The sequence below is a fragment of the Monodon monoceros genome, unplaced genomic scaffold (genome assembly GCF_005190385.1).
Source record: "Monodon monoceros isolate NGI ecotype Baffin Bay Population unplaced genomic scaffold, NGI_Narwhal_1 Super_Scaffold_1, whole genome shotgun sequence".
NCBI classification, from domain to species: Eukaryota; Metazoa; Chordata; class Mammalia; order Artiodactyla; family Monodontidae; genus Monodon; species Monodon monoceros.
The window spans coordinates 68,057,158-68,082,788 of NW_021703765.1; the positions used below are offsets into that span (position 1 = coordinate 68,057,158).

At 39.3% G+C, this 25,631-nt stretch overlaps 1 protein-coding gene across 3 annotated transcripts in view; it reads right to left on the reverse strand.

Moving 5' to 3' along the window:
• Positions 1-25,631, reverse strand: part of GRK3 (G protein-coupled receptor kinase 3) — a 122,793-nt gene that overhangs the window by 83,305 nt on the left and 13,857 nt on the right. For all 3 annotated transcript variants that reach the window (XM_029220477.1, XM_029220467.1, XM_029220487.1), the window contains exon 2: positions 15,884-15,960. In XM_029220477.1, coding sequence (XP_029076310.1) covers positions 15,884-15,960 — 77 coding nt within the window. The remainder of the gene's footprint in view (positions 1-15,883; positions 15,961-25,631) is intronic.

Genomic DNA, 25,631 nt, shown 5'->3' on the forward strand with positions numbered 1-25,631 from the left:
GGGTTCCTACAGTTCTAGTGATTAGCAGATGTTAAAGGATTGTGCCATTCCAGTAAAAGTGTGGCTCTTCTGAATTTTTCTGGGAAGAGATAATCATGGCTGATCTTAGAACTTGAATGATGTCTTGTAAAAGGAAAACCAGCCCAAATAAATTGGTTTAAAACAAACAAACAAACAAAAAAAGACAACTATATTTCTCACAGGACTGGTTTAAGCCTTTCTACTCTCTTTGAAAGCTGCCACAATTTTCTCAGATGTCCCCAGTTTTCAGAGCCGCAGAGGCTGCATGGCAGGGCAGGTGGCGCCTCCAAGCCGGGGCGCCAATACCCAGGCTTGTGGGAGCCAACACAGATAAGGAGTCAGCCCAAAGGACTGCCTGCCAGTGGGGTTTGGACTAACAGCCTTTCCCTCTTCTTCAGTGTCTTTCCTCTCTAGGCGGCATTTCTGTTTAGAGACGCAAGTTGAAAGTGTGCAGAATCTGTGTCCATCATTTCTGTGGGTTCCTCACCACCCGTTGCCTGCGGCTGCCTGGCCTCTTCAATTGAAAATCCAATTAGCTGTGCTTAGTCAAGTGTTTACCTCTGCTGTTTGAAAGTTTAAATGGACCTTTAACTCTTCCCCTCACTTAGAAGTCACCACAAAGGCATGGATAATTGATGCGGAGTTGAATGGGGCCCCAGGTTTTCTTCTCTTTTGGGGCTGGTGGCTCTCAGCTGGAGGAAGTTTTACACATCAGACAGGGTGGGGCCGTCTGTGACTGTCAATCAGGGAGGCTGTTTGTCTCGGGAAGGCCCTGTGTGGGGACACAAACAAACTCTTCCAAACAAAGGTGGAAACAAAAGAGAAAGCAAAGCCTGAAGGGGGGTTCCCGGGTTAAGATTTCCCTCTCTATGACCACATGCAAAAGGGCTCGATGTGCTATCATTTAACTCTGGTCTTCAAGTCAGAAGTTGCACAGTGCTAAGTATCTGCAGATTTTAGCCATCTACCATGTTTTGAAGCACAAAGCACTTCAAGCAATGTTTTTATAATCATAAAATAGGTTGGTAACTTTGTTCCTTGAAAACTGACAAAAAAGTAATCCTAAAATGTTTTCTTCTGTGTCGCTTATTATTTTTTCAGTACTTCTGTGGTCCTGTATTTTGAATATAATTACCAAATTCAAAGAAGAGGTCTCTATGTCATGTCTGTGTCCACCTTTCTTTCTACGGGCCTGCTCAGAAAATCCTCTAAAAAGAACTTTGTAAGGCCGCAATTTCTGTCTTGCCAATGTATCCTTTTTATAATGAAACATACTTTTTTTTGCAAAGTCCATGGTATTTCTTATGCCTTAGCCCCAAATGCCAAATATAATTTATACATTCTTTCCACCCGAATGTTCTTTGAAATCATGCTAAATATGTTTGAGACCAACATTAATAAATATTTAAGAAATCAAAGTGAAAAGTAAAAATTGAAAAGAAAAGGCACCAGACTGGAAAGAAAGGAGTAAATTTGTTTTTATTCAGAGACAGGATCTTACATGTAGAAAATCCTAAAGAACTCACACACATACACACATACACAAATCTACTAGAACTAATAAATTAGTTCAGCAAGATTGTAGGATACAAGATCACCAACAAAAACCAATTCTATTTCCGTGTACTAGCAATGAACAACCAAAAATGAAATTAAAGAAACAATTTCATCCATAATAGCATCAAAAACATTAAAATAATTGTGAATAAATTTAAGAAGACATATAAGACTGAAAACTACAAAGCACTGCTGAGAGAAATTAGGGACGACGTAAACAACTGTAGAGACATTTCATTCATGGATTGGAAGACTTAATGCTGTTAAAATGACAGTTGTCTACAAATCTAGAGATTCGACAAAATCCCTACCAAAATCTGAGTAGGTTTTTTGTGGGGGTTTTTTGGCAGAAACTGAAAAACTGATGCTAAAATTCATACGGAAATGCAAAGGATCCAGAAGAGCCAAAAACAATTTTGAAAAAAAAAGAAGAATGAAGTGAGAAGATTTTTATTTCCCGATTTCAAAACTTACTATAAAGCTACGGTAATCAAGACAGTGTGGAACCAGCATAAGAACAGACATATACATCAACAGAACAAAACTGAGAGTCCAGAAATAAGTCCTTAAATTTATGGTCAATTAATTTTCAACAAAGATGCCAAGACAACCCAATGGGGGAAGAAAACGTTTTTTTCTTCAAACAAAAAAAAACTGGAACTCTCATAAAATGATAGTGAGAATGTAAATATAGTATAATTTAGAAAGCAATTAGTGATTCCTTAAAAAGTTAAACATGAATTCACCATACAGCCCAGCAATTCCACTCCTAGTTACATACCCAGGAGAAATGAAAACATACATCCACACTTGTACGTGAATGTGAACACAGCAGCATCGTTTGTAATAGACCAAAAGTGGGAATAATTCAAATGTCCATCAACTGGCGAAGGGATAAACAAAATGTGGTCTATCCATATAATGGGATATTATTCAGCAACAAAAGGGAACGAGAAACCAGAACACACAACGTGGATCAACCTCCAAAACCTCATGTTAAATGAAAGAAGCATATGCAAAAGACTAACAGTCTACAGCCTGTAAGATTATGCTGTCTACAAGAGACCCACTTCAGACCTAGAGACACATACAGACTGAAAGTAAGGGGATGGAAAAAGATATTCCATGCAAATGGAAACCAAAAGAAAGCTGGAGTAGCAATTCTCATATCAGACAAAATAGACTTTAAAATAAGGACTATTAAAAGAGACAAAGAAGGACACTACATAATGATCAAGGGATCGATCCAAGAAGAAGATATAACAATTGTAAATATTTATGCACCCAACATAGGAGCACCTCAATACATAAGGCAAATACTAACAGCCATAAAAGGGGAGATCGACAGTAACACATTCATAGTAGGGGACTTTAACACCCCACTTTCACCCATGGACAGATCATCCAAAATGAAAATAAATAAGGAAACACAAGCTTTAAATGATACATTAAACAAGATGGACTTAATTGATATTTATAGGACACTCCATCCAAAAACAACAGAATACACATTTTTCTCAAGTGCTCATGGAACATTCTCCAGGATAGATCATATCTTGGGTCACAAATCAAGCCTTGGTAAATTTAAGAAAATTGAAATTGTATCAAGTATCTTTTCTGACCACAACGCTATGAGACTAGATATCAATTACAGGAAAAGAACTGTAAAAAATACAAACACATGGAGGCTAAACAATACACTACTTAATAATGAAGTGATCACTGAAGAAATCAAAGAGGAAATAAAAAAATACCTAGAAACAAATGACAGTGGAGACACAACGACCCAAAACCTATGGGATGCAGCAAAAGCAGTTCTAAGGGGGAAGTTTATAGCAATACAAGCCCACCTCAAGAAGCAGGAAACATCTCGAATAAACAACCTAACCTTGCACCTCAAGCAATTAGAGAAAGAAGAACAAAAAAACCCCAAAGCTAGCAGAAGGAAAGAAATCATAAAAATCAGATCAGAAATAAATGAAAAAGAAATGAAGGAAACGATAGCAAAGATCAATAAAACTAAAAGCTGGTTCTTTGAGAAGATAAACAAAATAGATAAACCACTAGCCAGACTCATCAAGAAAAAAAGGGAGAAGACTCAAATCAATAGAATTAGAAATGAAAAAGGAGAAGTAACAACTGACACTGCAGAAATAAAAAAAACATGAGAGACTACTACAAGCAACTCTATGCCAATAAAATGGACAATCTGGAAGAAATGGACAAATTCTTAGAAATGCACAACCTGCCAAGACTGAATCAGGAAGAAATAGAAAATATGAACAGACCAATCACAAGCACTGAAATTGAAACTGTGATTAAAAATCTTCCAACAAACAAAAGCCCAGGACCAGATGGCTTCACAGGTGAATTCTATCAAACGTTTAGAGAAGAGCTAACACCTGTCCTTCTCAAACTCTTCCAAAATATAGCAGAGGGAGGAACACTCCCAAATTCCTTCTACGAGGCCACCATCACCTTGATACCAAAACCAGACAAGGATGTCACAAAGAAAGAAAACTACAGGCCAATATCACTGATGAACATAGATGCAAAAATCCTCAACAAAATACTAGCAAACAGAATCCAACAGCACATTAAAAGGATCATACACCATGATCAAGTGGGCTTTATTCCAGGAATGCAAGGATTCTTCAATATACGCAAATCTATCAATGTGATAAACCATATTAACAAATTGAAGGAGAAAAACCATATGATTATCTCAATAGATGCAGAGAAAGCTTTCGACAAAATTCAACACCCATTTATGATAAAAACCCTGCAGAAAGTAGGCACAGAGGGAACTTTCCTCAACATAATAAAGGCCATATATGACAAGCCCACAGCAAACATCATCCTCAATGGTGAAAAACTGAAAGCATTTCCACTAAGATCAGGAACAAGACAAGGTTGCCCACTCTCACCACTCTTATTCGACATAGTTTTGGAAGTTTTAGCCACAGCAATCAGAGAAGAAAAAGAAATTAAAGGAATCTAAATCGGAAAAGAAGAAGTAAAGCTGTCACTGTTTGCAGATGACATGATACTATACATAGAGAACCCTAAAGATGCTACCAGAAAACTACTAGAGCTAATCAATGAATTTGGTAAAGTAGCAGGATACAAAATTAATGCACAGAAATCTCTGGCATTCCTATATACTAATGATGAAAAATCTGAAAGTGAAATCAAGAAAACACTCCCATTTACCATTGCAACAAAAAGAATAAAATATCTAGGAATAAACCTACCTAAGGAGACAAAAGACCTGTATGCAGAAAATTATAAGACACTGATGAAAGAAATTAAAGATGATACAAATAGCTGGAGAGATACACCATGTTCTTGGATTGGAAGAATCAACATTGTGAAAATGACTCTACTACCCAAAGCAATCTACAGATTCAATGCAATCCCTATCAAACTACCACTGGCATTTTTCACAGAACTAGAACAAAATATTTCGCAATTTGTATGGAAACACAAAAGACCCCAAATAGCCAAAGCAATCTTGAGAAAGAAAAACGGAGCAGGAGGAATCAGGCTCCCTGACTTCAGACTATATTACAAAGCTACAGTAATCAAGACAGTATGGTACTGGCACAAAAACAGAAAGATAGATCAATGGAACAGGATAGAAAGCCCAGAGATAAACCCACGCACATATGGACACCTTATCTTTGATAAAGGTGGCAGGAATGTACAGTGGAGAAAGGACAGCCTCTTCAATAAATGGTGCTGGGAAAACTGGACAGGTACATGTAAAAGTATGAGATTAGATCACTCCCTAACACCATACACAAAAATAAGCTCAAAATGGATTAAAGACCTAAATGTAAGGCCAGAAACTATCAAACTCTTAGAGGAAAACATAGGCAGAACACTCTATGACATAAATCACAGCAAGATCCTTTCTGACCCACCTCCTAGAGTAATGGAAATAAAAACAAAAATAAACAAATGGGACCTAATGAAACTTCAAAGCTTTTGCACAGCAAAGGAAACCATAAACAAGACCAAAAGACAACCCTCAGAAGGGGAGAAAATATTTGCAAATGAAGCAACTGACAAAGGATTAATCTCCAAAATTTACAAGCAGCTCATGCAGCTCAATAACAAAAAAACAAACAACCCAATCCAAAAATGGGCAGAAGACCTAAATAGACATTTCTCCAAAGAAGATATACAGAATGCCAACAAACACATGAAAGAATGCTCAACATCATTAATCATTAGAGAAATGCAAATCAAAACTACAATGAGATATCATCTCACACCAGTCAGAATGGCCATCATCAAAAAATCTACAAACAGTAAATGCTGGAGAGGGTGTGGAGAAAAGGGAACACTCTTGCACTGCTGGTGGGAATGTGAATTGGTTCAGCCACTATGGAGAACAGTATGGAGGTTCCTTAAAAAACTACAAATAGAATTACCATATGACCCAGCAATCCCACTACTGGGCATATACCCTGAGAAAACCAAAATTCAAAGAGTCATGTACCAAAATGTTCATTGCAGCTCTATTTACAATAGCCCAGAGATGGAAACAACCTAAGTGTCCATCATCGGATGAATGGATAAAGAAGGTGTGGCACATATATACAATGGAATATTACTCAGCCTTAAAAAGAAACGAAATTGAGCTATTTGTAATGAGATGGATAGACCTAGAGTCTGTCATACAGAGTGAAGTAAGTCAGAAAGAAAAAGACAAATACCGTATGCTAACACATATATATGGAATATAAGAAAAAAAAAATGTCATGAAGAACCTAGGGGTAAGACAGGAATAAAGACGCAGACCTACTGGAGAACGGACTTGAGGATATGGGGAGGGGGAAGGGTGAGCTTTGACAGGGCGAGAGAGAGTCATGGACATATACACACTAACAAACGTAGTAAGGTAGATAGCTAGTGGGAAGCAGCCGCATGGCACAGGGATATTAGCTCGGTGCTTTGTGACAGCCTGGAGGGGTGGGATAGGGAGAGTGGGAGGGAGGGAGACGCAAGAGGGAAGACATATGGTAACATATGTATATGTATAACTGATTCACTTTGTTATAAAGCAGAAACTAACACACCATTGTAAAGCAATTATACCCCAATAAAGACGTTAAAAAAAATAATAAAGATAAAAAAAAAAAAAGAAATGTTCAGAAAAGGCAAATTACTATAGAGACAGAAAGCAGATTATTGGTTGCCTGGGGATGGGAGCAGGAAGTGACTACAAGTGGGCACAGGGTGTCTCTTTGAGACATGGAAATGTTTTAAAATTAGACTGTGGTGCTGGCTGCACAACTCAGAGTTTACTAAAACTCATCAAATTATACACTCATAATGAGTGAATTTTATAACATGTAATATCATGCCTCGATAAAGCTGTTTTTAAGAGTAAAAGTTGCAAAATTTTGTTTTGACCAAAACCATGTTTCAAAGACACCAATTCTCACACGAATTCAAAAAGATTAATATTCAGACTCTGGATTAAGCTCTGAAGTCAGTGTGAGAAAATGAAATGTCTTCCGTGGCAATAATGATGTGACATCATACTACTTTAACTATGATGTTCTTTATATATGAGAGTAACATTTGCATACTTTATGAATTAAGCATCTATTTTGGAGTCTCCTTATAATCGGAAACATCCTTCTCTAACAAGAGAGGGTATGCAGTCAAGAGAAGTGAGTAGTATCAACAGACAGATGGAATTTATCAAATGTTATGTGCCCCACTTGCATATGATGAAATTATTTCAGTATATCACAGAAGAAAATGGTAGCAAAACATCTTAACCATACAAATTGATTTTAACCGACAAATTGATTTTACTGTCTATTTGATAACCAGTATCCCTTTAAAGCCATTCTTTCAATGAGCCAAACCCAAGACATTTGTCAATATCTAAATGAGTAAGTTTTACTGACAGCAAATTAGGAATCAACTTAATTGATGTCCCTTAAGACGTATGATTTCTATGTAAGGATGAGGAAGATAAAGACAGCTGTCATTTACTTAACCTTTTTAATTCTGGAAACTGGCAATTAAAAACAAAGAAGTTAAGCATTGATCCTGCTCTATTAGTCTTCTATTGCTGTGTAACAAATATCCACAAACTCAGTGACTTAAAAACACCACTAATAAATACCTCCTAGTTCTGGAGGTCAGAACTAGGCTCTGCTGGGTTTTCTGCTTAGGGGCTCACAAAGCCAGAATCAAGGTGCTGGCAACCTGGGTTCTTATCTAGAGGTTCCAGGGAGGAATCTGCTCCCAAACTCATTCATGTTACTGGCAGAATGCAGTTCCGATGGCTGTAGCACTGAGGTCCCTGTTCCCTTGCTGCCTGCCAAGGAGGAGGGGTCACCCTCAGCTCCTAGACAACACTCACAATCCTTCTCATGGGGCCCCCTCCACCTGAAAAGTCGGCAAGGGTGCGTCCCACCTTTCTCCTGCTTCAATCTCTATGACTTCTGCTGCCGGCCTGAGGACATTCTCTGCTTTTAAAGGGCTGGTGTGAGCAAATTCAGCCCACCCAGAACACAACCTTAATTATATCTGCAAAATCTCTTTCAGCGGGTTACCCCTGGGAGCAACACCTGGAGGCTTTTAAAAGTCATGGGAGGGGCTTCCCTGGTGGCGCAGTGGTTGAGAATCTGCCTGCCAATGCAGGGGACACGGGTTCGAGCCCTGGTCTGGGAAGATCCCGCATGCCGCGGAGCAACTAGGCCCGTGAGCCACAACTACTGAGCCTGCGCGTCTGGAGCCTGTGCTCTGCAACAAGAGAGGCCGCGCACCGCGATGAAGAGTGGCCCCCGCTCTACGCAACTAGAGAAAGCCCTCGCACAGAAACAAAGACCCAACACAGCCATAAATAAATAAGTAAATAAATAAATAAATAAATGTCATGAGAGACATCGTAGAAATCTGCCAACCGCACCTGACTGTCTTTATAGGCAAATATATATAGCTCAAGTGGATGAGTAAAAGCAGGCAACGTGGAAGGAATGGCATGATTAGCAAACTCACCGCTTCGTAACTTCCTAATAAAATAATCGATTTATGCAGAGATCATCAGTGAAAATGAAACGAATGGCAGATGACAGCTGAATGAGAAGCTGGAGAGCTGACCGCACCTGAGCCCACTTTAGAGAAATGACGGCAGAGCGGCACCTACGTGTCACGTGCCTCTTGCTACAATGTCCGAACCTAACATGCTAATCCAGCTGTTGGAGCTGGCTTTCAGTTCACGGGAAATTTAGGAAGCAGAAGTGCAATTTAAATGACACCACGAGAAAGCAAACAGAGAAATCCAGAATGTGGAACACTACAATACAGCCGGCCCAGTTTCTTCAATACGTCAATTACCTGGGGGTGGGGGTGGGGTGGGGGACTGTTCTAGATTAATGGGATGTTATTACTAATTACAATACAAGAACAATATTTGGATCCTGATTCAAAAAACACAAGAGTAAAAGGACATTTTTAAATTAATCAGAAAAACCTGAATACGGACTCAGTATTAAAGTAACAATCATCATTTTCATTGGCTGGGATAAAGGTATTAAGGTTGTATGAGAAAACATTCAGATTTTTTTAGAGATGCACATAGGGCTGAATTTCTATGAGGGGTTTGCTAATTGCTTTAAAATATTCAGGCAACCACAAAAAGAGGGGATGGACAAAGCAGGTACACAAAATGTTGAAACATATCGAATCTGGGTGATGTATATGCATGGAGGTTCATTATTCTGGTCCATTTTTACCCAGGACTAAAAATTTTTATAATAAACGATTTCATTTAAGAGATTTCATTCATTGAGCATCTGCTGAGAATCACTGTGTTCAGGGCTTCACATCCATTTCCTGCTGGATCCTCACTACGGCCTTATGAAGTAGGCACCATTTGTATCCCCACTTTTATAGCTAAGAATATGAAACAACGACCAGCGTGGGGTGTAGCTGACAGACCTGCCAATTGCCCGCCACCCCAGCGAAGCCTCAGAGGCCAAGTAAATGAAAGATTTCTACATTTTTCATTTCACAAAGCAGTTTGACAAGTTGGCTGCCGCCCGCATTGGAGGGCAATCCCCCAAACCATGCGCCAACCGCAGCATGGGGGATGCCGGAAGGTTCGGAAGGAGACAAAAGGAGGAGCCAGGTAGAGGGTGAAAGAGAAACAGAGGGACCACAGAAAAGCAACAAGGTGGAAACACAGAGAGACAGTCACGGAAAGGGGCAGAGGGAAGAGATGGGGAGACACTGGGGAAGAGGGGTGTGCTTGAAGGAGGACGTCACAGACCTATAGAGTCAGACAAAGCTACTGCAACCCTGGTCCACCTTCCACTCTGCCCCACCCGTCACACCAGCCAGAAAACGGGAACGCCTCGGAGCAAAGGAGGAACCAGACACATTCACTGTAGAGCTCTGTCCACGTGTAATTACAGATCCGTGTCAGGCACCATTACCTTGTCCTCGCTCCTCATCCCCCAGCCCCCATCCTGTGACCTTCTCCCAAGTCAGCTCGCCAGCTCCAAGCTCAGAGTGGGGAGGAAGGGAAGGAGGAGTTATTTATTTATCTAAACCATGTTTCAGTTTTTTAACGGCCTAATTGAGATAAAAGTCACAGACCCTCAGTGCCCAGCAAAGCTGTTCTCAGTGGGGGAAAATCTGTGAGGCTGAAGTTAATAGCACCAGGGCCACGTTAATGCCACTAGGGGGCTCAGACCAGAGGCTCCTGGAGGCGGCTTCAGGTGATGGTTTAATCACAACAGAAAAAACAGGTCTGGGGCTTGCACGCGTGACTGGGGCAGGGGGAGTGGGGATGGCAGACGGGAAAGGGGTTACAGGAGGGAGAGTGGGAAGCAGAAAACACAAAGGAAGACAGAATCCTCAAACAGAATCCTCAATGCATTTCAGAGACTGGAACTAGAGCTGCAGGGGAGGGCAGGCCTGTCACACACCCCACCCCAGGGCGAGTTAATAACACGGAACCACTTGCTCAAATTACACGTTAAAAAACACCTTCTTCTCCTAGCAGCGTTATTCATGAGAGCCCAAAACTGGAAACAGTTGGCGGATGAATGGATAAATGAAACGTGGCATAGCCATACATGGGAATATTATCAGGTACAGAGAGGCAGGCAGTACTGATACACACGCTACAACGTAGATGAACCCTGAAAACATTATGTTGAGAGAAGCCAGATGCAAAAGACCACGTGTTATATGATGCCGTTGGTTTTTTTTAACATCTTTATTGGAGTATAATTGCTTTACAATGGTGTGTTAGTTTCTGCTGTATAAGAAAGTGAATCAGCTATACATATACATATGTCCCCACATCTCTTCCGTCCTGAATCTCCCTCCCTCCCACCCTCCCTATCCCACCCCTCTAGGTGGTCACAAAGCACCGAGCTGATCTCCCTGTGCTATGCGGCTGCTTCCCACTAGCTATCTACCTTACGTCTGGTAGTGTATATGTGTCCATGCCACTCTCACTTTGTCCCAGCTTACCCTTCCCCCTCCCCATGTCCTCAAATCCATTCTCTAGTAGGTCTGTGTCTTTATTCCTGTCTTGCCCCTACGTTCTTCACGACCATTTTTTTAGATTCCATATATATGTGTTAGCATACGGTATTTGTTTTTCTCCTTCTGACTTACTTCACTCTGTATGACAGTCTCTAGGTCCATCCACCTCACTACAAATAACTCAGTTTCATTCCTTTTTATGGCTGAGTAATATTCCATTGTATATATGTGCCACATCTTCTTTATCCATTCATCTGTTGATGGACACTTAGGTTGCTTCCATGTCCTGGCTATTGTAAACAGAGCTGCAATGAACATTTTGGTACATGACTCTTTGTGAATTATGGTTTTCTCAGGGTATATGCCCAGTAGTGGGATTGCTGGGTCATATGGTAGTTCTGTTTGTAGTTTTTTAAGGAACCTCCATACTGTTCTCCATAGTGGCTGTACCAATTCACATTCCCACCAGCAGTGCAAGAGTGTTCCCTTTTCTCCACACCCTCTCCAGCATTTACTGTTTGTAGATTTTTTGATGATGGCCATTCTGACTGGTGTGAGGTGATATCTCATTGTAGTTTTGATTTGCATTTCTCTAATGATTAATGATGTTGAGCATTCTTTCATGTGTTTGTTGGCAATCTGTATATCTTCTTTGGAGAAATGTCTATTTAGCTCTTCTGCCCATTTTTGGATTGGGTTGTTTGTTTTTTTGATATTGAGCTGCATGAGTTGCTTGTAAATTTTGGAGATTAATCCTTTGTCAGCTGCTTCATTTGCAAATATTTCCTCCCATTCTGAGGGTTGTCTTTTGGTCTTGTTTATGGTTTCCTTTGCTATGCAAAAGCTTTTAAGTTTCATTAGGGCCCATTTGTTTCCTTTTGTTTTTATTTCTGTTTCTCTAGGGGGTGGGTCAAAAAGGATCTTGCTATGATTTATGTCATAGAGTGTTCTGCCTATGTTTTCCTCTAAGAGTTTGATACTGTTTGGCCTTACATTTAGGTCTTTAATCCATTTTGAGTTTATTTTTATGTATGGTGTTAGGGAGTGTTCTAATTTCATTCTTTTACATGTAGCTGTCCAGTTTTCCCAGCACCACTTACTGAAGAGGCTATCTCTTCTCCACTGTATATTCTTGCCTCCTTTATCAAAGATAAGGTGACCATATGTGTGTGGGTTTATCTCTGAGCTTTCTATCCTGCTCCATTGATCTATATTTCTGTTTTTGTGCCAGTACTATACTGTCTTGATTACCGTAGCTTTGTAGTATACTCTGAAATCAGGGAGCCTGATTCCTCCAGCTCCGTTTTTCTTTCTCAAGATTGCTTTGGCTATTTGGGGTCTTTTGTGTTTCCATACAAATTGTGAAATTTTTTGTCCTAGTTCTGTGAAAAATGCCAGTGGTAGCTTGATAGGGATTGCACTGAATCTGTAGATTGCTTTGGGTAGTAGAGTCATTTTCACAATGTCGATTCTTCCAATCCAAGAACATGGTATATCTCTCCATCTATCTGCATCATCTTTAATTTCTTTCATCAGTGTCTTATAATTTTCTGCATACAGGTCTTCTGTCTCCTTAGGTAGGTTTATTCCTAGATATTTTATTCTTTCTGTTGCAATGGTAAATGGGAGTGTTTTCTTAATTTCACTTTCAGATTTTTCATCATTAGTGTATAGGAATGCAAGAGATTTCTGTGCATTAATTTTGTATCCTGCTACTTTACCAAATTCACGGATTAGCTCTAGTGGTTTTCTGGTAGCATCTTTAGGGTTCTCTATGTATAGTATCATGTCATCTGCAAACAGTGACAGCTTTACTTCTTCTTTTCCGATTTGGATTCCTTTTATTTCTTTTTCTTCTCGGATTGCTGTGGCTAAAACTTCCAAAACTATGTTGAATAAGAGTGGTGAGAGTGGGCAACAACCATTTCTTGCTCCTGATCTTAGTGGGTTTCAGTTTTTCACCACTGAGGACGATGTTGGCTGTGGGTTTGTCATATATGGCCTTTATTATGTTGAGGAAAGTTTCCTCTATGCCTACTTTCTGGAGGGTTTTTATCATAAACGGGTGTTGAATTTTGTCAAAAGCTTTCTCTGCATCTATTGAGATGATCATATGGTTTTTCTCCTTCAATTTGTTAATATGGTGTATCACGTTGATTGATTTGTGTATATCGAAGAATCCTTGCATTCCTGGGATAAACCCCACTTGATCATGGTGCATGATCCTTTTAATGTGCTGTTGGATTCTGTGTGCTAGTATTTTGTCGAGGATTTTTGTATCTATGTTCATCAGTGATATTGGCCTGTAGTTTTCTTTCTTTGTGACATCCTTGTCTGGTTTTGGTATCAGGGTGATGGTGGTCTCGTAGAATGAGTTTGGGAGTGTTCCTCCCTCTGCTATATTTTGGAAGCGTTTGAGAAGGACAGGTGTTAGCTCTTCTTATGATGCCGTTTATGTGGCGTGTCCAACACAGGCAAATCCACAGAGGCAGAAATTAGATTAGTCGTCCTTAGGGGTTGGGGGGAAGGGGAGAATGGAGAGGGACTGCTGATGGGTGTGGAGTTTCTTTCTGGGGTGTTGAAAATGTTCTGTGATGGGACTTGTTGACGGTCATGCAACTCTGAATGCACGAGAACCCACTGAACTGTATACTCGAAATGGGTGAATTTTATGCGATCTCAAATATATCTCAACAAAGCTGTAAAACATTTTTAAAAATTTAAGTAACCAATAAAGAACTCCTTTTTTGCCTTCCCTCCCAAAGTTACCGAGTTTCTCAATCTTGTTATCAGGCTAGTTTTATTTTCTGTTTTTCAGTACAAAATCAGAAGCCAAGGAGAGCATTTATATAGATGGCAGGTAATCAAACACCATGAAAGCAACGAGAAGCAGCAATAAAGGATGAGATGAAAGCCAAATCTGTTCCCCCACCAAATCCTGATGCTCAGGATGAAACGTTTCCATGTGGCTAAGGGCTCTCCCCACGTTGTCCTCAGAATGGACGGGCTACTCTTCATCTGCTTCTCCAGAGCACGCCAGCCGCCTTTTGACCACTGTATTTTGTGGGTTATCACAGAAGCCACATCTACAGAAGACTGCCTTCATAGACGGCTACTTTGTGACAAAAAGTGGTTCACAAACTTCCAAAGACTTTCCACACTGGTTTCTGCTTTCCTTGAACAAAGGAGATCACTGTAACTCTTTCTAAAAAAACAAAAAACCTCTCCAGTTTTTACCGGGTGACTTTCTACAGTATTTTACAGTCATGGTTTCCTTTCCAAGAGCCTTTAAAGAATTATCAGAGGAGGAGAACGTCAGATCAGAACAAGTCACTTCATCAACCTGGGTCTACACCTCCTTACCTGTACACGGAAGGGCGACCCAGAATTATCTCTAAGAATATTCAGTCTCAAAGGGATCAGTCAGCCTGTGTCTATGGAAATTTTTTTTTTCTTTTTTGCTGTGCTGTGTAGCATGCGGGAATCTTAGTTCCCCGACCAGGGAGCGAACCCATGCCCCTTGCAGTGGAAGCGCAGAGTCTTAACAACTGGACCGCCAGGGAAGTCCTACCCTGTGTCTACGAATCATGGAAACAAAACTACATGCAGAAGCAGAGTTCCAGGAAACTTTAGGAAGACTTTAATTTCTTGAAATTTTAACAGAGTAATCCTCTAGTATTAAGTCAATTAAAAAACTCAGACACAGTTCCTCCGCAAACCTTCTCTGAGCAGTTGTGGGAGGCAAACAAGACGCAGAGAGACTTCCTGGTCTCTTGTACTCAGCTATGCGTATTTCACGGAAGAACTCTAGCATGATCTGTTTAGTACATCACTGTGGGCAAGTTAACAACAGAGCCAGGTGACAGGCCAAATGATGAATCCTAGCCTCAAGAACAGACGGCTGTTTAGGAAATTTCTGGACAGGGGGAACTGATTTTGGGGAATGGGGATAAAAAAAGCAGGTGGCCAACAGCCCTCATCTAACCCAGCCGACAGTCACCTTTAAAAAAACTGCCGGTCTTTCAGAAGGCAGGTGAGAATACAGTGTCTCATTTCCTTGTGGGTCTTGAAATTCCCACCAAAGCAATTCCTGTCCAGTCCTAATTTCTCTAGGGCACTAACTGCGGTCACCGCAGAGCACTCCTACACAACCACACATCTGCATAAGCTGAGACCAGCGCTGGCCAGAGGTGGGCATGGGTCCATGAGCTCTGTGTACACAACAGGGGGAGCCCTGGTGACCGGGCTACGTAGAGCTTCCAAATGGAGCCGCAGGAATAAGGGAAACTGATGTGGAACTGACAAGAGTGAGCAGCAAACAAAACCCACAAACCCATGAGAACTGATCAAGTAAGCCAGCCCCACACTTTGGGAGCAGACACAAGAGCGGGGTGAGGTTTGTGAAGACACATGCCAACCCCCTGTGATCATGGAACGTACAAGATCAGTGAGAGAAGCTGAGGACCTCAGATGAGGGTCCAAAGACAGCTTCTTCCTGGTTTCCAAGTACCCAATCCTTTGATTTGGGGAACCTCCCAAACTGTCTTAAAACTTACAGCCAAACTAGTCTGTTTTCCAATAGCTTACTTACAAGAGATATTATTAGGGACATAAGTAATCATTTAGTATCTTATTAATTACATGCAATTTCCTTCATCCCCAGCTTGAGCTATAAAGCATGTAACAGCATTAGGGGCTGCATTTCTACATTACTGTGGCGCCACCCGATACCACGACTGGAATTACAGTTTGCCAAACAAACAAGCAGGCTTACCAATTTTCTGATTAAAAATCTTGTCGAAAGTGATTTCATGTCTCTCCTCGAGATACTTCTGCATCACACTCCGGATACTAAAAGAGAAGAGTGACATGTTTTTAACAATGACAGTCTCCATCCCTAGAATGGAAGATACATGGATGTCTTCATTCAAGGATATTGGCTTGATGAACTTGACTTTGGTATTCTTTTCACAATGTATGTGTATATCACATCATCACATTGTATACTTTAAATGTAAATAATTTCATTTGTCAGTTATACCTCAATAAAAAATATGCCCAAAAGAAGGATACTGGCTTGACGAGAGATGCCTCTTACTGACACCCACGATTGCATAAACAGCTGACTAAATTTAAAGCTGGGAACACCACAGCTCCAGCTAGTACCCTCTTCCCATGACTCAGGGCCAACCTTACATGTAGAGACTTGACTATGAAAAATAACTTAAGGACTTTGGGGAAGCTTTCCCTCAACACCACTACTTTACAAAAATATTAAAAGCGTACACACACACGACAAATTCTGCTAAATCGATGAATGAGTTTCTTTCTAAAGCAAAAGCAAATGTTCCCTGGATATATTAATATTCAAAAGAATCACACTTCTATACATCAATGATAAGGCACGATAAAACATAATTAGAAGGAAGATTTCACTTATACCAGAAGAAGAAACATCAAATGCCTTGAAATAAATCTTTCAAAATATGTGCAGGAATGTTACAGGGAAAAATTACAAACTGTACTGAGAGACAGTAAAGGAGATCTTAATACATGGAAAGATAGACCACAGTTAGGAATGGAAAGATTTAATACTGCAGAAACTCAAAGTCTACCCAGATTCATCTATAAACTCAATACAATTCCCATCAATATTCCAATAGGATTTTTCATAGAACACGGAAACAGATAAGCTCTTTATGAAGTGTATGCAAAAGAACACAGGCTCAAGAATAGCTGAGACATTTCTGAAGAAAAAGAATGATGATAAAAGGGCTTATTAAGAAGCTAAAGTAATTAAGACAGGATAAACAAACTGACCAAGGAAATGGAACAAAAGCATATAAACTGACCCACACATACATGGAACCTTGATACATAATAGAAGTGGCAAAGCAGAAAAATGGGGAAAGGAGGGATTATTCAATAAGTGAACCCCCAAAGCGATTATCCAAATGGGAAAAGTAGAACTTAAATCTCTATCATCCAATGATGGGCAACAATCTGGCATTATCCCTTCCTTTTTTTTCCTTTTTTTCCTTTTTGAAACTAACTGAGGTATAATTTACATGTAATTAAATGCACATTTAAGTGTACTGTTAAATGAGTTTTTCACATATAATACTCTTCTAATCAAGATATCAAATATTTCTATCACCCCAAAAGATGCTCCTTTGCAATCACTCTCCCCAAATTCTAGATCTGAGCAACTACTGATCTCCTTTCTGTTAATAAAGATGACTTGCTGTAGTTCTAGAATTTTATATAAATAATACAATATGTTGTCTTTTGTGTTTGGTTTCTTTCCCTCGGCATAAACAAGCTTCATCCATATTGTTGTGTGCATAAGTATTCAGTTCCTTCTTATTGCCAAGTAGTATGTCACTGTATGAGTATTCTACCATTTGTTTATCTGTTCATCTGTTGATAGACATTTGCATTGTTTCCAGTTTGGGGCTATTACAAATAAAGCTGCTTTAAACATCTGTGTATACGTCTTTTTATGGGCATGTGTTTTCATTTTTCATGGGTAAATATCTAGAAGCGAAACTGTTGGTCATATGGTGAGTTATATTGAACATTATGAGAAACTGCTGAACCATATTCAAAACTGGGTGTAGGATTTTACATTCCCACCAACAATATATGATAGCTCTAGTTGCCAATACTTCGGTTGTCAATATTTTTACTTCTAGCCACTCTGTTGGGTGTGTAGTAGTATTTCATTTTGATTTGTACTTTAATTTGCATTTCCCTAATGAATAATATTTTCTCCCACTCTGCACCTTGCCTCTTCATTTCCTTCATGAAGTCCTTCTAAAAGAACAAGTGTTTAGTTAATGAGTTCCAATGTGCTGATTATTTCTTTGGCAGATGGTCTGTGCTAAGAAATCTCTCACATCCCAAGGTCATGAAGATTTTAACCTATATTTTCCCTTAGAAATTTTAAAGTTTAGATTTTGTTTAGGTCTAAGATCCATTTGTTATTTTTGAGTACGATGCAAGGTAAGAACCAAGGTTCTTTTTCTCCTTATAATACCTAATCGTTCTGGTATCATTTGTTGAAAAAACTATCCCTTCTCCATTGAATTTTCTTGGCATCTTTGTTGATTCAACACTAAATATGTGTAGGTCTATCTTTGGACTATCCTGTTGCATTGATCTATATGTCTACCCTTACAAAAATACTGTATTATCTTGATTGCTTTAGGCTTAGTAAGTCTTGAAATCAGGAGGTTTAGTAACCTAAGCATTCCAACTTTGTTTTATTGCTTTTGGTTTTGTTTTTTGTTTATTTTTTGGCTATCCTAGGTTCACTGTATATAAGTTTTGGAAATTTCTTCCCAGAAAAAGCCTGCTGAGGCTCTGATGGGGATTTTGTTGAATCTACAGATCAACTTGGGGGAAATTAACCTCAATAATACTAAGGGTACTATGCATAAATATGACATATTTCTCCACTTATCTAAGCTTCTATAATTTCTCTTATTACTATTTCATAGCTTTCAGTGCAGAAGTCTTGTTCTTTTCTTATAATAGCTTTCTCTGGTTTTGGTATCAAGATACTATGATTCATAAAATGAGAGGAGAATTATTCCTTTATTTAATTTTTCTGAAAGAGTTGGTGTAAGACAGTATTAATTCTTCAAATGTTTGATAGAACTCATCAGTGAAGCCATCTGAGCCTGGAATTTTCTTTGTGGGAAGGTTTTAAATTACAAATTCCATTTCTTTCATAGATATAGATAGGGCTCTTCATATTTTCTATTCCTTCTTGTACTGGTAACTTGTATCTTTTAAGGAATTTGTCCAATTCATCCGGTCTGTCAAATTACTGAAATTTGATCATATTTCTTTATTGCCCTTTTAATGTCCGTAAGATTTAGTGACAGCTCTTCATTCATTCTTTATACTGTTAAACTGTGTTTTCCTTTTGTTTTCCCTTGATCAATCTAAGCAGACGTTTATCAACTGTACTGATCTTTAGTTTCTGTTTCATTCATTTTCTTCTATTATTTATATTTCATTGATTTCCACTCTGTTATTTAAATGCTTACAACTTACATGTGGGATTAATTTGCTACTTTTCTAATTTCTTAAAAAGTCAGATCACTGAATTTAAACATTTCTAATATAATCATTTAAAGTTGTAAAATTTCCTCTGGGCATTGACTTAACTGTACCTCACAGATATTAATAGTCTGTTTTCATGTTCATTCAATTCAAATTATTGTCTAATTTCTCTTGATATTTTTTTCCTTGAACTGTAAGTTATTTATAACTGAGTTGATTCATTTCCAGATATATGGAGATGTCCAGATATCCTTCTGTTATTGAATTTTGGTTTAATTCTGCTCTTCAGAAAGCACTGGAGAGAATTAAAAGACAAGCCACAGACCGAGAGGAAACGCTGGCAAATCATATATCTGACTGAGGAATTGTATCCAGCATATATAAAGGATTTTCAAAGCTGATGAATAACAAAACAAAAAACCCTCTTAAAAAAATGGGCAAATGATGCATACAGACACTTCACCAAGGAAGATATGTGGATGGCAAAGAATCATACGAAGAGATTCTCGACAACATTAGTCATTAGGAAAAGGCAAATTAAAATCACAATGAGATGTTACTACACTCCTATTAGAGTAGCTAAAATTTGAAAAGACTGACCGTATCACACATTGGCAAAGACGTGGAATAACCAGAATCCTCATACACTGCAAGTGGGAATGTAAAACGAAACAAACACTTTGGAAAACAATTGGGCAGTTTCGTAATAAGTTAAACACAAACCACGATAAAATCCCATCAATTCCACTTCTAGGTATTTACCCCGGGGAAATGAAAGCATACACCCATACAAAGACTTGTACATGCATGTTCTCAGCAGCTTCACTCGTGATGATCAAAAGCTGGAAACAACCCAAGTGCCCCCAACAGGTGAACAAATGGATAAAAATGAGTGGATATCCATACAATATAATAATATTCAACAATGAAAAGGAATACATCACTGATATTACATGGGTGGATCTCAAAAAAATTATTCTGGGTAAAAGGAGCCAGATTTAAAAAAAAAAAAAAAAAAGAGTACATATTGTTTGATAACAAAGAGGCAAGAGCAAACTTTTGGAAATGATATATACAGTAAAATTAAAAATATATGTATTGATATTTGGTCTCTGTCCTGCTTCTTGGCACAGAGCTCCTAAAACCGGTGGAATTTCCTGAGTGACAGGAATGTCTTATTCATAAGGAGCCCTTTTCACCCATACCTGAGTTTATGCTAATGAGGTGACTTGGAAAAGCCCTAGATAACTTCAGGATAGGAGTGACTGCCAGAGGAACCAATCATGTGATTAGACGATTGGAACTTTCAGCCCTACCACTTGATTTCCAGGAGGCTAGAGACTCAGTTCAATTACTAACAGCCAATGATTTAATCAATGGGGCCTGTGTAATGAAACTTGAATGAGAACTCTAGAACGATGAGGTCTGGAGAGCTTCCAGGTTGATGAACCCGTCAGTGTGCTGGGAGGGTGGCACTCCTGAAGAGGGTGTGAAAGCTCTGTACTCCACTTCTTCCCATGAGACCTTGCCCTACGTAACAACCACTTTGCAGTTCCTGGGATGTACCCTTTACGGTAAAAATAATCATAGGCGTAGGACTTTCTTGAGTTCTGTGAGTTGTTCTAGTGAAATCTCAAACCTAAGAAGGTCATGGGAAGCCCAAAATGTGTAGTCAGTTAGGCAGAAATGCAGGTAGACCTTAGACACATATTGCAGCTGGCATCTGGGGGCAGTCTTGAAATATGTGTAGTTTATTTTACATGAATTACATCAATAAAGCTGGAGATATTATTATCATCATCATACCACAAGGATGCAATCAGCAAAATCCTGGGTGTGGGAAACTCTACACAACAGATGACCCAGTTTCTTAAACAAAAAATTTCAAGAGGGAAAATGATAGGGAACCTATAGTTCAAAAAAGACTTGAAAGAAATAACAATCAGGTGTAACATACGAACCATATTTAAAACTCAATTCAAGTAAAAAAAAATTCTTGTAAAAAAACTGAAGAAATGTGAATACAGATTGAATATTTTATGATATTAAGCAAGTATCACTTTTTTAGCAGTAGCAATGTGTTATGCTTATGTTGGGTATTTTAGGAGCTCTTATCTTTTAGAAATACAGAAATATTTACAGATGAAATGATATATACCATGTCTAGGTATGCTTCAAAATAAACTAAAGGAAACAATGTATGGATGAAACAAGATTGGTTACGTGTTGATTATTGATAAAGCTGAGTGGTGGCGACAAATTTATTGTATGATTCTCTCCTGTACCTGTTTGAAATTTTCATTACAGAAAGTTTAAAAAAATCAAAATATGGCCTCCAGATTCCTGGACCATTACTTTACACACCTCATCAAAATAAGCATATATACTTACTATGTATAATACTACACCGATTGGGGGCATAATGGTTTTTTTTTTATTTAATACCAACTGGTTGGTGATATACCAACCCTACCTGTCATGACCTACTGGGGTTCTGCTACATAAATGCAAGGTAAGTATAATAAATATTGTATCATAATTTAAAAAATTTTTCTACTACTAAAGTAGTTTAAAGAGCAGATATCTGCTCTCTACTGGCCAAAGGATGACTGTGGATACCTCCCATTATTAAAAGTCTCTACATTCTATGTGAAGTTTAATTCTGTTCTATTCTGATGTCCAAAGTAAAATGCGTCTAAACAGATATTTCAAATAATATGTGACACATCACCTAAAAAAACTAATCACACATAAGGCAGTTGTGAAGATTAAGCAAGATGGCTTTGTTAGAAGCACTGCCTAAATAAGAGCTGCTATCGTTACGACCGTCAAGAAACCCAAAAGGCAGGCTTTTAAGATAGGAAAACTAAGCAATCATACCAAGATTCAACTCCCCCAAAAGGAGTTTTCATACTGTCAGCTCTTCCCAAGGTTCCTCGGTTCACCAGATCTTTGGCAGAAAAGTCTTGTATGCAATTTGCATAGCATTAAACAACAGCGTGTGAGACGATCTATATTCAGGAGACCACAGCCCAATTAAGCTAAATGTGAATTCCTTTGTGTTTTTTCCTCCAATATTTTGAAAATCCACATCCTGTTTTTAATACCTTTTCTTTTGCAATATATTACCTAATATTAAAGTGACACTAAACATAATTGAACTTCGCTGGCAAAAAAAAAAAAAAAAAAAAGAACCACACCATCAATACAAAAGTTACCCCTGAACAGATACAATATGAAGGATGAACAAAGTTATGGGTTCATCAAGTTTACCTAATCAGAGTTATCAGGGACGGTGATCTAAACCGTCCCTTCAAATTGGTTACAATAATCATTTTTGAATCCATTTATCTTTCTCTCAAAATACGTTTGCATCAGCAACAATAGAGAAGCAGCTTCATTTGATGGCTACCTTGCTGTCTGTGTGGAATAAGCATCAGAGGATGGGAAAACTGGAGCCAAGGAGAGTCCGTAGGAGGGCCGGGAGCATCCTCCTTGCTCCTGAGAGCCATTTTTCATGGAATTCTCTCATTTAAAAGATCCCAAGGCATAGCAGCACTATTTACAATAGCCAAGGCATGGAAACAACCTAAGTTTCCAGCAAAAGATGAATGGGTAAAGAAGATGTGGTATATATATATATATATATATATATATATATATATATATACACAATGGAATATCTCTCAGCCATAAAAAAGAATGAAATAATGCCATTTGCAGAAACATGGATGGACCTAGAGATTATCATACTAGGAGAAGCCAGTCAGACAGAGAAAGGCAAATACCGTATGATACCACTTATATGTGGAATCTAAAATATGACACAAATGAACTTATCTACAAAACAGAAACAGACTCACAGACATAGAGAACAGACTTGTGGTTGCCAAGGGGGAAGGGGAGAGGGGGAGGGATGGATTGGGAGTTTGGGATTAGCAGATGCAAGCTATTATATAGAGAATGGATAAACAACAAGGTCCTACTGTACAGCACAGGGAACTAGACTCAATATACTGCGATAAACCATAATGGAAAAGAACATGAAAAAGAATGCATATATATGTATAACTGAATCACTTTTCTGTACAGCAGAAATTAACACAACACTGTAAATCAACTATACTTCAATAAAATAAATTTTTAAAAAAAGATCCCAAGGGCCTCACATTTTGCCCAATGTCCAAACTCCCTGGCACGTTATGGCGAGCATTTCCAAAGAGGCCCCAGGCCACCTCATCAACCATATCTTCCCTCTGTCCTCACACGGTAGCCACGCAGGATTTCTTCACTGCTCTGTAATTCTGTAAATGCCATTCCCACTAATGCCTCTCCTCACGTGAAAACCTGCTCAGCCTCCAGGATCCAGGTCAGGGTCACTGGCCTTCGCCAACCCCTACAGAGGCAAGCCCTCTTACTTCGGTTTCCACTGCATGTCAGATGGCACCATTGTATCATTTCCCACAGTGTATTGTAAACATACACACCTTCGTATCCATCGCCTGTTCACTTAATCACTCATTCATTCAAGATAGGAAGTGTCTCCTTTCCACGAGCCAGGCACATTGCATGACACTCAGAATACACAGTGGGTCCACCCGGTCTCTGCCCTGAAGGGGGCCACGTCTAGAGGGGTGACAGTGGAGTAAGCAGGGAGTCCCAACGCAGTGTCACAGGTACGTGTCAACAGGGGCAATCACAGGGGCCTACAGAGTCTAGTGCAACACAGCTGAACTCCAGATCCCAAGGGGCCCCGGGCAAAGATGAGGTGACAGAGAAAGCAACGGGACCACTCGTGCAGCATCTGCTAAGCCATGCCAGCCTGCACCAAATAATTGAAGGAAATGGACAAAGGACAGCAGCAGGTTAAAAAAAAAACACACAGAGAAAACTGCCATACAACATACAGCCTCCACTTTTGGACTCACTTATTTTTCTAACTACACGAGAATACCTAAATTACCACCCTTGAGATTAATGGCCAGGTTTTCATGGCTTTTTTTTTTCAAAGCAAACACTTCAGGACTTCCCTGGCGGTCCAGTGGTAAAGACTCTGCGCTTCTACTGCAGGGGGCTCGGGTTCGATCCCTGGTCCGGGAACTAAGATCCCACGTGCCTTGCAGTGTGGCCAAAAAATAAATAAATATATAAAGCAAACACTTCCTTTCCAAGGACTGACAGATGACATTTTGTTTCTACAACTGGCAAAAATGCTGACTTGGATACAATTGCTGAGCTTCCTTGTCTCCCTCCCACAGTTCTTCCCTAAGACAATGTGAACCAGGCCAGAACCTCAGAGAACAAGCACTCTCTAGGCAAACAGATTTACAAAGTAAAACTTGTTCCGTATAAGATCATCCAATGGAATTTTTCAACTACTCATCTTTTAATTTGGTACGTGATACCACTTATCACACGAGAACTCTTCATCTGTGTCATGTATTCATTCATTTTCTCCTTTATGGTTTCCAGGTTTGGGGTTCACCTGGGACAGCCCTTTATATCCCAGAGTAATAAAAATATATTCTCTCATGTTTTTCTATTTTTAATATTTTGATGATCATCTCATCAGAGCTCAGGAATTTATTTTTTTTTAACTCAGGAATTTATTTTTTTACAATGTGGAGGGGTTATGACTTTACCTGATGGCCAGCTATCATGCACAATCCCTTCCTTCCCCAACAGACTCAAAATGCTCACTTTTGCTCATAAGCCAAATTCAAATTCTACTATATAGATGAATATAAATATGCATACACAGGAGATTTTTGCATGCTCTGCCACTTGTGTGTCTTATGTGCCTGAAACAAGACTTATGTGTCTGTGCCTGTAACAAGACCACACTGTTTTAATTCCTATAGCAATGTTTTATATTCAGTGTTTAACTTTTTCAAAATTTTATTGGTTATTTTTGCCCTTTTTTCTCTTCTAGATGAATGAGGATCAGCTTATCACATTCTTTAAAATTCTCACGTGGATTCTGATTGGGATAGGTTAATTTGAAGAGAACTGACATCTTTTCAATACTGAGTCTTCCTGTCTAGAAATATCTTGTAACTCTCCCATTTATCCAGATTTGTTTTGACTTCTCTTAAAGTTTTGTTTTTCTTCATACCAGTCTTATTGGTAATTTGTTGGTGAGGTCTGGTTTAGAGCAACACATTAGAAAACACTTCTTTTAAAGAAATTATTTTGAGGGCTTCCCTGGTGGCGCAGTGGTTGGGAGTCCGCCTGCCGATGCAAGGGACACAGGTTCATGCCCCAGTCCGGGAAGATCCCACGTGCCGTGGAGCGGCTGGGCCCGTGGGCCATGGCCGCTGGGCCTGCGCGTCCGCAGCCTGTGCTCCGCAATGGGAGGGGCCCCGGCAGTGAGAGGCCCGCGTACCGCAAAAAAGAAAAGAAAGAAAGAAAGAAAGAAAGAAAGAAAGAAAGAAAGAAAGAAAGAAAGA